Source organism: Corylus avellana, chromosome ca6, assembly GCF_901000735.1.
Source record: "Corylus avellana chromosome ca6, CavTom2PMs-1.0".
Lineage (NCBI taxonomy): Eukaryota > Viridiplantae > Streptophyta > Magnoliopsida > Fagales > Betulaceae > Corylus > Corylus avellana.
Genome location: NC_081546.1, coordinates 12,096,960 through 12,110,000, shown reverse-complemented (window position 1 = coordinate 12,110,000; position 13,041 = coordinate 12,096,960). Strand labels below are relative to the sequence as shown.

Sequence of the window (13,041 nt, the reverse complement as noted above, 5' to 3'; positions counted from 1 at the left end):
ATAATTGGTATATGTCGTCATATATTAAGAGATATATTCAAACCTATTAAAATTTTATAAAACTAGTTAATGCTCTCTTGTCTCTTATATGCATTGCTTTCACTATATATGGTTATTATATATGTGTGCTTTATATTCTTTAATTTATGGCTATTAATTAATAGTAGGTAACAAAATATATATGGTTTTTAATTAATAATAAAAATTATGCAATGCTTTTATTATATATATATATATATATATATATATGTATATATATAAGGTTATTAAATAATAATAAAAATTATGCAATGTTTTAATTATATGATGACATTCTTGACTTGCCACATGTGACACATCAATAATTTATTGATGTGTCTACTATAGACACATTAAGAAACCTCATCGAAAAGGCGCCAAACCAGCTGGACCCCTTTTTCTTTTTTCTTTTTTTTGTCCTTTTCCCTCATCTTTTTCTTTCTCCTCCCACGTGCGCCCACAGCCTTCCTTTTCAAATAAGTTGTCATTTTTTTTTTCTTTTCTTTTTCTTTTCCTCTTCTAGATGAGATCTCTTCCTTATTTTCTTTCCTTTCTCCTTCTCATTTCAACTAACTTCTTCTCCCATATTCCTTCTTTTTGCTTGTCTTTTGGTTCTCACTTATATATATATATATATATTCTTTTTTATTTTTTTCTTCTTCTTCTTCTTCTCACGCCCAACTCCCTTGTTTGTCGCTTAAACAAAATAAAAGAAAATAAGAGATGGAGCCTGCGAGAGAAGAGGAAAAAAGGTGAAGAAGAAAGAGAAATTGAGAGAGAAGGGAAGGGTCTGAATATTTTGGGATTTTAAGGTATAAATGCTTAAATTTGAGTTATTCTATTACTATTAGTCTCTTATATAGAAGTTTTTCTTTTTTCCTTTTTCTTTTGTTGTTAAATTTGCTAACCCACTTTTAGATTTGTTCTTCCACACTATTTGGGGGTTTGAAGTATTTTAGGAATTGCTATCGGATGTTTAAAGATCAGAGTACTTGTGTAGTGAATTCATGATGAGATTTTGGGAATTTTCCTTCAATAGTTAGATATATATGGGTGTTCAACATTTGTAGGGATTTATATGGGTTTTAAGTTATAACTGGATTTTTGATGATAAATTAAACATGAAGTAAATTTAATTGAAAAAAAAAATTTTGGGAATTTTTTTTTTTTTAAAAAAAAATTATGATTTTTTAAAAAGAAATTATTAATTTTTTTTAATATTTTTTTAAACTTTAGTGACGTGTCAAAAAGTCGCACGTCAAAAATTTCTGACAAGTGAATAATTTTTTTGACGTGCCACTTTTGACACGTCAATAAAGTATTGACGTGGTGAAACTGCCACATCAAAAAAGAATTTTTTACGTGCCAATTTCTGACACGTCAGTAATTTTTGACGTGTCAAAATTGGCACGTCCAAAAATTGAAATTTTTGACACCCGCCTTACTAACCTTTGACACACGTCAATACTAACACCTCAAAAAGGTTTCTGACATGTCAATATGCTTGACACGTCAAAAACTATTGGTCAACAAAAACCTTCTTTTTCTTTTTTTTTGTAGTGAGAGTGCCTTGAAGTGGTGGACCAAATTTTTGAGAAATAGCAGTTGCTATGTATTTATTGCATAACTTGCAAAGCAGAGAAATCTGCTTGGAAAAGGTTCCTTATTCATTCCGGAGTGTTATAAAACCACACCATTTGAACATCTTCATTCACCGCCAATCTAGCAAACGCGTGAGCCACCTTATTCTCCCCCCTGCGTACATATCTCATTTCCCAGGCCGATATGGCCCGTAAAGACGAGCGTATGTCTGTAGGTAGTTGTCCCTTGCTACTCTCATCCGAAGCTTCAGAGTTCACTACCATGATTACATTTTTAGCATCGCCTTCTAGTTGAACTTGCTGTATTCCCATCTCCATGCAAAGCTGCACTGCCAACAGGGCCCCCAAAGCTTCAGCCACTGAAGGATCCAGGAAGCCATGTCTTGTCTGGCTTCGTGCTGCCCACATCTTGCCCTGGTGATCCCGCAGAACAGCCCCTGATCCCACGCGTCCCTGCTTGATGTCCACACCAGCGTCCCAGTTGGCTTTAAACCAACTCGGAAGGGGTGCTGTCCATGCTGTATTCGAGCTTTCTGCCATTGAGACCCAGTCAGTCTGCCTTCTAGCCGTAAGGGTTTGGAACAACTCTGTCACCTGAAGAGCTTGCTTAAAGAGAACCATCGGGTGTGTGAACAGCCCACTGTGTATAAAATCATTCCGCCTAAGCCATAGTCGACGAGCTATGCCCACAAATTGGATAAATTCCAAGCGATCACACCTACTAATCATTCCTTCAACAACCTGCAAAAACTCAGGCCCCGCAAAGCTGCTTTTTTGGAAGCAAGCACCTCCTTCACTCCAGACATCGCGCGCCGCAGGACACATCCATAAAGTATGAAAAAGCATCTCAGGCTCGCGTGCACATATTGGACAACTAGGATCTGTTAGAACCTTTCGAGAACATAAATTTGCTCTAGTGGGCAGGGAATCGTGGCAGGCGTGCCACAGAAAATGCTTTTCTGCATTTTGGATGGGGAGTTGCCAAAGGTGCCTCCATAGCGTGCTAGTTTTGGACTGGGCAGAGCCCTCTGCTGCATCTCTCGTTCTTTTTGGAGATGATACGCACTCCTTACGAAAAACACCCCCTTGGCCGTCCCCCTCCATATGATAACATCCTCTTGGTCCGTGGTACTCACTAGAATTGATTAAATGGAAGTAATCTCCTCACGAGTAAAAATTTATTCCATCAAAGCAGAATTCCACCATTTGGTATGCTCATCAATCAAGGTACTCACAGTTGCTGTATCATCAAGAAGCCGCGGGGGAGAGATCACTCTGAAAGTGGTTGGTGAGAGAAGCCAATGATCCTGCCATATTTGATTCTTTTCCCATTGCCAACGCGCCACACCATTCCTTCCTTAACGAGATCACTCGAACTTTGTATGCTACGTCGCGCAAATGACGGTTTTTTCCCACAAGAAGCATCAAGCACCGAGCAATTAGGATAATATTTTGCTTTCATTATCTGCGCAATTAAGCTATCCGGTATTTTCCATAAGCGCCATATTTGCTTTGCCAATAGAGCTTTATTGAAACATCCTATGTCACGAAAGCTCATACCGCCATATGCTTTTGAACAACTCATTGTATTCCAATTCACCCAATGAATTCGTTTGTCTCTTTCCTTATGACACTAATAAAACTTCATCATTAATGAATTGATCTCGGAACATAACACCTTTGGAAGCTTGAAAACGCTTATGCTATAGGTAGGCATCGCTTGAATCACGGCTTTTAGTAAAATCTCTTTCCCCGCCCGAGACAAAAATTTAAGCTTCCAATCCTGACGACGCTTCCACACTCGATCCATGATACTTTTGAAAGCTCGCATGCGTGATCTTCCCACTAGGGTAGGCAAGCCTAGATAGGTGTCGTATTTTTGATTTACAGGAATTCCAGCCAGCCCCTGTACTTGATCTTTGTCATTAGAAGATGTGTTCCGACTAAAAAAGATAACCGTCTTATTGGTGTTCATTTTCTGCCCCGTCGCCATCTCATGCATATGTAGGATAGATGACAAATGATTCCATTGGGCCACATTTGACCTGTAAAACGGCGAGCTGTCATCTGCAATGAAAAGGTGGCTAATTTTTGGCCCTCTTTTTGATGTAGGAACACCCGTCAAAGCACCTTCCCGATTTGCTTGGGTGATCATAGCACTAAGAGCTTCTGCACACAATAAAAAGAGATAAGGCGATATGGGATCTCCTTGTCCGAGACCTTTAGTAGGGGTAAACAATCCACAAGGCTTTCCATTGACTAGAATTGAGTATTTCACCGATGTAACACACATCATAATGAGGGATATACATCGGTTGTTAAAACCCATCCGTCTCATCACCGCCTCTAAAAAACTCCATTCCACCCTATCATACGCTTTGCTCATGTCGAGCTTTACCGCCATAAAGCCTTTCTTCCCCCATATCCCCGTATTCATAGTATGAAGTGTTTCATAGGCCGCGAGTGCATTATCCGAAATGAGTCGTCCCCGGATAAATGCACTTTGGGTAGGGGTAATGATATTGGGTAAAATCCTTTTTAAATGGTTTGCTAAGACCTTAGAAATAAGTTTATATAAGACATTACATAAGCTTATTGGTCGAAACTCCGTGACCATAGAGGGGTTTTTTATTTTGGGTATAAGGGTGACATGGGTCAAATTCAAATCATGAGGTATCACACCAACATTCAAAATGTCAATAATAGCACGACATACCTCCTCCCCCATAATGGGCCAATTGTTTTGAAAAAAACATGTGTTCAATCCATCCGGTCCCGGGGCTTTGAGCGGCGCCATTTGGAACAAAGCTACTTCTATCTCCTCCATAGAAAAGGTTTTCATCAATTCTAAATTCATGCTGGCTATTACACGGTTACCAATGGGTGTAAGGCATGGATTAAAGTCACCAGCCGGTCCCTTGGAAAAAAGAGTAGTGAAATAAGTGACAAAAGCGTTCTCTATCGCCGCCGGATTTTCCCTTCGCTGCCCCCTTTCGTCGAAAATCATTCCCACATGGCTACGTCTACATTTTGCATTTGCACATGCGTGATAGTATTTTGTGTTTTGGTCACCCATCTTGAGCCAATCTTCTTTCGCACGTGCGCCACCATAGTTCCTCTTTATCAAGTAATACTTGTAATTCTGTCTGAACATTTTTGGTTGCCTGTTGAGCCGACATATCCTCCCTGCCTTGGAGCTTTAAAAGCCTCCCTTGCAGTTTAGATATAGAGTCTGGTACACTTTCATCCACATTCCTCCGCCAACTTTTCAGATTGCGTATACAGCCCTCCAACTTTGCACTAAAACACGCCCAACTTGTATCATGGTTTGGTGTGTGATTCCAAGCCGTGATTATGGCTTCTTGACAACCTTCTTCCAAGGCCCAGCTTGCCTCATAAAAAAACCTGGACCGTCTTCCATCAGGTTCGTGCAGCTGAGAGAGAGTTAAGACTAAAGGTGCATGGTCCGAACATATAGTTGCTTGTACATATATTGAAGCGTCCGGGAATAAGTTTCTCTATGAAAGGTTGGCTACTCCCCTATCAAGCCGCTCTCTAATAAGGGCACTACCCTCTTGACGGTTACTCCAGGTAAATTTAGGTCCCACAAAACCTAAATCAAATAATTCACGTACCTCAAGAGTGTTTTGAAAATCTTGCATGAGATTATTTTGTCGTAGTTGTCCCCCCAACTTTTTTGTACTCGTCAAAACTTCATTAAAATTGCCAATACAAACCCAAGGGTTCGGGGCCAAAAGAGCCAATCTTTTTAGTAGGCACCATGCCTCATGGCATTTTGTGGCATCCGGATGGCCATAAAAGCCAGTGAATTTCAAGTCAACCTCCAATGTCCGATTGTGTACTATGGCGTTTATATGTCGTTGACTATAGTTTTGAACTTCTACGACACAACCATCCTCCCAAAAAAGTGCCAATCCTCCACTACGACCCATGCTCTCGACCACAAACATGTTTTCGAATCTCACTTTCATCCGAATCAACTCCATCTTATTTTTGCATAATTTGGTTTCCATTAGAAAAACCAAATTGGGCTTTTTTTCTTTCACCATACGGTGAAGTTCATGAACTGTTTGGAGGTTCCCAAGACCCTGACAGTTCCAACTTAAGGCAATCATTGCGGTCAGCGGGGCTGTTTTCCAGCCTCCGCCAATCCCGAACCAATATTTAATTCGTTTTCTCCACTACCTCGAACTAATAATAATTCCACATCTTCGCTTTCTATTTTTTTTTCCGGTAGACCGTGTCCCCTAACTGATGTGAATCCTCCTCTCGGTGTTTTCTTTTTACTGCCATTTTTCCCGCCTAGGGCCCCCTCATGGATTTCTCGACATTTACTGGGCCTGAATATGGGCCCCCAGGACTACTAAAGATCAGCCCCTATAGTCATAACGGCTCCCTTTCAATCCCCTGCCCAACCAGCCGCACTCCAGCTGGAGATTTCATTCCTTTTCCATTTGAACTTTCAGAGCACGCTCCCCCTTTAACTCCCCCCGGGATTCATTCCATTTGTTGCTTGAATACGCCCCCCATCAAGATTGGTTGACTGCTGTTCAAAACGGCCTTTCATAATTCCTACGACTCCACCAATCACGTCATGCTGGGATTCCATAGAGATATCATCATAATTCTCTCCAAAAAAATTTTCGTGATCTTCGTCTTTGCCATCTGGGGTTACAGATTGTCGCCTTCCCCGAAATACCCCTCCTCTATGTTCTGCCCTTCTGGTTTCCTTATACCTCCTTTTCCGGCCGTTATACCCCCCTGTCAAGATGATCATCATAGTATTTCCATCCTCCTGGTTAAGGTTGAGCAGACTTCGTATAATCTGAATGACCTACTTCCATATCATGGTGTTTTTCTATTTGTCGGGTTGGTGAGCTGGCTCTCATCCATGGGCCAAATTGAAGGATCTCCTGGTTTCTCATCATACTTCGTTTCAGACACCCTTCTGCTCCATGACAAAGTACCCCACAATGATAACAGAATTTAGGCATACGCTCATATTTGAAACCGATCAAAGTCGACTTCCCATCGAACTTTAGCATGTGTCCACGTGAGAGGGGTTTGTAGAGGTCGATCACGATCTTAACTTGTAAAAACTCCCCCCATCCGATTCCATCCTTATCGGTATCCACCTCTTCCACTGTCTTGATGGCAGGTCCGAGTTTGAAACCTACCTCGCGTCCCATACAAGCCAAGGGTAAGTTCGTCATCCGCACCCAAAAAGAAGCCTTGTCAAAAGTAAATTTCAAAGGTGAAGTGTGCCCATCGAAGTCTTCTACCAAGAACAAATAACTCTCGAAAACCCACGGTCGACCCTCCAAAACTTTTACCTTGTCTCTGGCCATTTCGAATTCAATGAGGAAAAAATTTTCACCCAAATTTTGAAGGTGAAAGTCCCCTTCAATCTCCACCATTGTACGAGCGTAGCTTTGATTGTTTCCTTGCTTACAATCCTCTCTGATACCAATTTTCCCACAACACAGGATTGTCCGCACTTGACTGCCCCTTCCACATCAATCGCTTGAATCTCCACCTCATCACCTTCTTCATCTGTTAGGGAAAGGTTTGCCCAAAGATTGGACAGTTCGCCTGCCATAGTTCCTGTTAAAACACTCACTATACTCTCAATAATTACAAGAAAGAATTATGAGAAACTAATACTTCTCATCTATGTCGCGATCGCGAGTAGAGAGAAAAAGATAATACACAAGCAGATAGATCTGCCGCCGCCGAAATACCAGAGTTCAAAAATTAATCAGCTAGTGGTGAAACAAATTGACATTTGTTACTTGCGAAAGAAATTTAAGTCATGAAAAAGTTATTTAAGGAAATTATTCCATCTAAAACAAAAGAATCGACCGAGTTTAATTAATTTTAGAACAAAGATTATTTAAAAGGTTAATTACAAGTAGACATTTTTAAATGTAAAATAGTTCACATGCATGCATGAAAACATGTGTATATGGGATGTACCATGAGTAGAAGAAAAAAAGAACAATATAGAAGGAAGACAGTAAATGTGGTTAGAAATACCTATTTCCCAAATACATCCCGGATAAATTAGCCACTTCTTTTAGGGCTCTCTTCCACCCCTCCACCTTCCTTTCATCATCGTTGAACCTTTTTGCAAGTTCAGTGAAAGCTTGTCCAACCCTATTGGTTTGATGCCATACTTCCGAAGGATTTACGTCATAGAATAGTGGTAGAACTAGTATCTCGCTTGTCTTTCTGCACTCGAGGATCTTCATCAACTCGTCCAAGCACCATCGAGATGATGCGTAGTTTTTAGAGAGTACAATGATCGAAATCTTTAACTCTTCAATGGATTAGACAACTGCCGGTGAAATTTCCTCTCAGCTTCGAAGTTTGTCATCCATGAAGGTGTTGATTCCTTTTCGACATAAATCTGTGTATAGATGAGCACTGAAAGTTTTACAAGTATCTTCGCCTCTAAAACTCAAGAATACATCCCATTGAAATATGGAAGAAGAGAATGATGAAGAAGCTGTGTGGAAGGCCATGGACGAAGTTGCAAGAGTACTAGTTAGTAGAGAAAATTGAGAGAGAATTGCAGAACCGCTAGCCATACCTCCCTAATTATGCAAGTTTGTCAAGATAATAATGCAGGTTCCCACATGCTCGCGACGCGTCAAATTAAAGAAAATGAGAAACTTGTCAGAAACGGCAACAAGCTTATAAAGATGGACTTTGACTAGCTTTGTGGGAGTTTTCTGCAGCAAATGGCAAACCCACTACATTAAAGAGAAACAACTTGAACTTGTGCACATAACCACGTACAGGCTAATTGTTGGGTTGTTGACTATTTTTGGAGGGTTTTCTATAACAAGTTTAGACCGAAAATGAAGGTGGAGAGTTGTGTTATTTATGCTCACACGAAGAGTTTTAAGAAGTGATAGAGCCACGTGGAGACCAATAAGAGCGATGGCCGCAACTAAAGCTGGAAAAAAAAAAATTAAGTCTTATATGTTTAGCTAATGGCCCCTCCAAAAATAGTCAACAACCCAACAATTAGCCTGTACGTGGTTGTGTGCACAAGTTCAAGTTGTTTTTCTTTAATGTAGTGGGTTTGCCATTTGCAGCAGAAAACTCCCATAAAGCTGGTCAAAGTCCATCTTTATAAGCTTGTTGCGGTTGCCGATAAGTTTCTCATTTTTCTTTAATTTGACGCGTCACGAGCATGTGACAACTTGCATTATTATCTTGACAACCTTGCATAATTAGGGAGGTATACCTAGCAGTTCTACAATTCTCTCTCAATTTTCTCTACTAACTAGTACTCTTGCAACTTCATCCATGGCCTTCCACACAGCTTCTTCGTCATTCCCTTCTTCCATATTTCAATTGGATGTATTCTTGAGTTTTAGAGGCGAAGATACTCGTAAAACTTTCACTGCTCATCTACAAACAGATTTACGTCGAAAAGGAATCCACACCTTCATGGATGACAAACTTCGAAGCGGAGAGGAAATTTCACCGGCACTTGTCAAAGCCATTAAAGAGTCAAAGATTTCGATCATTGTACTATCTAAAAACTACACATCATCCCGATGGTGCTTAGAAGAGCTGATGAAGATCCTCGAGTGAAGAAAGACAAGGGAGATACTAGTTCTACCATTGTTCTATGACGTAAATTCTTCGGAATTACGGCGTCAAACCAATAGGGTTGGAGAAGTATTCACTGAACTTGCAAACAGGTTCAACGATGATGAAATGAAGGTGGAGGGGTGGAAGAGAGCCCTAAAAGAAGTGGCCAATTTATCTGGGATGTTTTTGGGAAACGGGTATTTCTAACCAACTTTGCTGTCTTGCTTCTATATTGTTCTTTTTTTCTTCTATTTATGGTACATCCCATATACACATGTTTTCATGCATGCATGTGAAGTATTTTACATTTAAAAATGTCTACTTGTAATTAACCTTTTAAATAATCTTTGTTCTAAAATTAATTAAACTCGGCCGATTCTTTTGTTTTCGATGGGGTAATTTGCTTAAATAACTTTCTGATGACTTAAAAAAAAAAAAAATGGAAAATGAACTTTCCGTTTGTTGCGCACATATCAGGGTTGTTTGTCAAACTCCTCCCCACCCCTAAATACTATTCACTTCCTTTTTTCAAAAAAATCAATATTAAAACATTTTTATTTTTATATCACATCATTTATTTTTTACTACTATTCAAATAAAAAAATCACTACAAATCAAAATTTTCTACTTTTCAATACCATTTTTTCACTTTTCTATACCAATTATTATTATTATTAGTATTATTTTACAAAAATTATGAACAGTGCTATGGTGCATAACTAACCCCCTTATAGTTATGTATCACTAACTTTTCTTTCTAGTCCTACTTTTTTAATACATAATTTCCCTTCTTTTTATCTGAAGGTAACTGATTAGTTAGTATGTTTTGTTATCTTTTCGTTTCAGTAGGAATGAACCATAATTTATTGACGAAATCATCGAACGGGTGAATTCAAAATTAGTTAATAATACATACTTTCAAGTTGCCCAATATCCAATTGGAATAAAGTCTCGTGTACAAGGATATGAAGTCGCTTTTAGCTATAGAGAATAATGACAGCACATGCATGATAAGGATCTTTGAAACTGGCGAGATTGGTAAGGCAACTCTTGAATAGCCATCTACAACTCGATTGCTTCTCATTTTGAAGATAGTTGTTTCCTTGAAAAGATTAGAGAAACTTCCAACGAAAAGGGCCTGAACCATTTGTAAATTAAACTTATTTCTAAAATCCGAGGAGGTTCAAGTCAAATGGTTGACAATGTTGATCAAGGAATTACTTTGATACAACAAAGGTTTCGCTTAATAAGGATACTTCTAGTTCTTGATGATTTGAATCATTCAAACCAATTAGAAAAGATAGTTGGAAAAGGCAATTGGTTTGGTTTAAGAAGTGGAATCATCATAACAACAAGAGATAAACATTTACTAACTAAACATCAAGTTTTAACCTACGAGGTGAAGGAATTGGGTTACTTCAAAGCTCTTAAGCTCTTTAGTTGGCATGCCTTTAATAGAGATAGACCTGATGATGATTATGTGAAAGTCACAAACGATGCAGTGTGTTATGCTAGAGGATTGCCACTAGCTTTGCAAGTGCTAGGCTCGAGTCTAAAAGGTAAAGATATCTTTTATTGGAAAAGTAAATTGGACAAGTACAAAATAATTACTCACGATGATATTCAAAAAAGACTTCGAATAAGTTTTGATGGATTAGATGAAAATGCAAAGAATATTTTCCTTGACATCGCTTGTTTCTTCAAAGGAGAGAAACATATAGTGGTTTTCACTCATATAGTGGCATGAAAGAGCTAAAAGATAAATGTCTCATAACTGAGTTTTCGGATAAAGCATTAGAGATGCATGACTTGCTGCAAGAAATGGGTAGAGAAATTGTTCGACAAGAATCACCCGAAGAGCCTGGCAAGCACAGTAGATTATGGTTTGATGAAGATGTTCGTTATGTTCTAGAAGAAAATATGGTAAGAATTATGTTAAAACTCCCTTTAAATTTTACATTTGTTTCTTTTTCATGAGTTAAGCTACTAGGAAAATATATATTTTACAAAATAACAATATTGCTTCAAGTTAGATGGTTATCTGACTTCAAGGGTTCAATATTCATCTAAAAATTGTGCTGTTCATAATAGAAGGAGAACATGTGAGGTTAATCCCACCTTGAGAAAAAAAAAAAAAAAAAAAAACACATGAGAAATTCTAATTAAAAATTATATTGAACTTTATAAAAAGTTTAAATATAATTCTTGGAATTTTTTATTTTTTGGTAAAACACATTTCTCAAAACAAACTACAAAAAAAAAAAAAAAAGTTTTACAAAAAATTAAATACAAAACTTTTAGGGAATGTCCTACAGCTTCATAATCGAAAATTTTGCAAACACATACTTCTAGCTATTTAAAGTGAGATGGTTGGTCTTAACAATACATACATACAACCTTTGTCAATTTTTACAATTTTTATTAGTATCTTGCCTTTTCTTTTATGAACAAGTAAGGGTAATATGTAAATATAAATATAACATAAATATTCATTTTGAGAATGTGATCAGTAGTTACTTTAAGGCATGCCAAATTACAAATTTTGAATGAGTGGATATATAGGATAACATACTAGCAGAGGTTAGACAAGATGAAGAACATCCTCACGATCAAATTGCAATTATTGTTGGAGTCTACAATGATGGTAATGAAATCTATTTTTCTCATGGAGATTACCATAAAACTTGCTATGGATCATTGCGTTCTGATCAAGTATGGTTCCATTCCTATGTTCTTCCAGAAGATTTTAAGCTAACGAGAGGAGATAATCTTCAAGTTTGCTTAAGTATTTTTCAGTATCATACAAGTTTGAATTTTATATCGGTGAAACATTCAAAGTTAATGTTCTTTAAAAGTTGTGGATTCCATTCGGTACGAAAGCATGAAGAAAAAGCGATAGATTTAATTCAACCTTCAAATAGATGCCGTGATGATGATGATGAATGATAATGGCAACTTGGAATCCAAATTTTACCCACAACAAAAGCGACATTCTTCAACACCTGGCACTTAGAATTTGTATGAAGAGAATAATGTAATTAAGGTGTGGATTTACTTATCTCTTTTTCAAATCTGATTTTGTTACCCCTTTGAAATTACTATTGCTTTATTTTTTAGGGTCTTGTTCTTGCTTTTATATATAGTTTTCTGCTTTATGATTTTGGTGGCATAAATTCATCAGCAATGAAAACTAATAAATTCTTGACCTGCTTGGCATATTGAAGGAGTTCCTTTTGCTTTGGCTTTTGTGTGTTTTGCAGGACTTGGACAATCTGACAGGCAACTCACATGCTGCAACTTCTACTTCAGATGTCACGTTAGTGATTTTACTCTCCATAGCCTCTCTTTATAATTCTTTTTTTATTTCTGTTTTTGTTTTTTGTGCAAGTATTATGCTCTTTTGTCCGCAAGTGGTAGCTCAATCGTCTGTGGACCACGCCTCATAAATCGATAATCACTAGTTCGAATCCTCCCTCCCTCTTCCCTTGTCTGGACATGTCAAAAAAAAAAAAAAAAAAAAAAAAGTATTATGCTCTTTTGTCACTTCTTAATCATGGCCATGCTCTTTTATAAGATTGGAGTTAACCTAATATGCAATTTTGCTAATTGTTGAGAAAGGAAATTATTTTCTTTGTTCAAGGTCTAGTTAGATTTTCTTCACAATTTTTTTTTTTCTGTCTTTCTTTCTATTTTTGTTTTTTTTTTTTTTTTAAAAAAAAAAATTTAAGCAACAATTACAAAGAGGAAAAAATAAAAAATAAAATAGCTTGATATAGTGACACACTATAATAAA

General features: G+C 37.7%; 1 protein-coding gene across 1 annotated transcript; it reads right to left on the bottom strand.

The window, feature by feature from the left end:
* Nucleotides 1-1,685: 1,685 nt before the first annotated feature.
* LOC132185192 (uncharacterized) lies at nucleotides 1,686-2,723 on the bottom strand. The gene has a single exon (XM_059598996.1). It carries the CDS (start codon nucleotides 2,721-2,723, stop codon nucleotides 1,686-1,688), a length of 1,038 nt encoding a protein of 345 aa, XP_059454979.1.
* Between the last annotated feature and the right edge of the window lie 10,318 nt (nucleotides 2,724-13,041).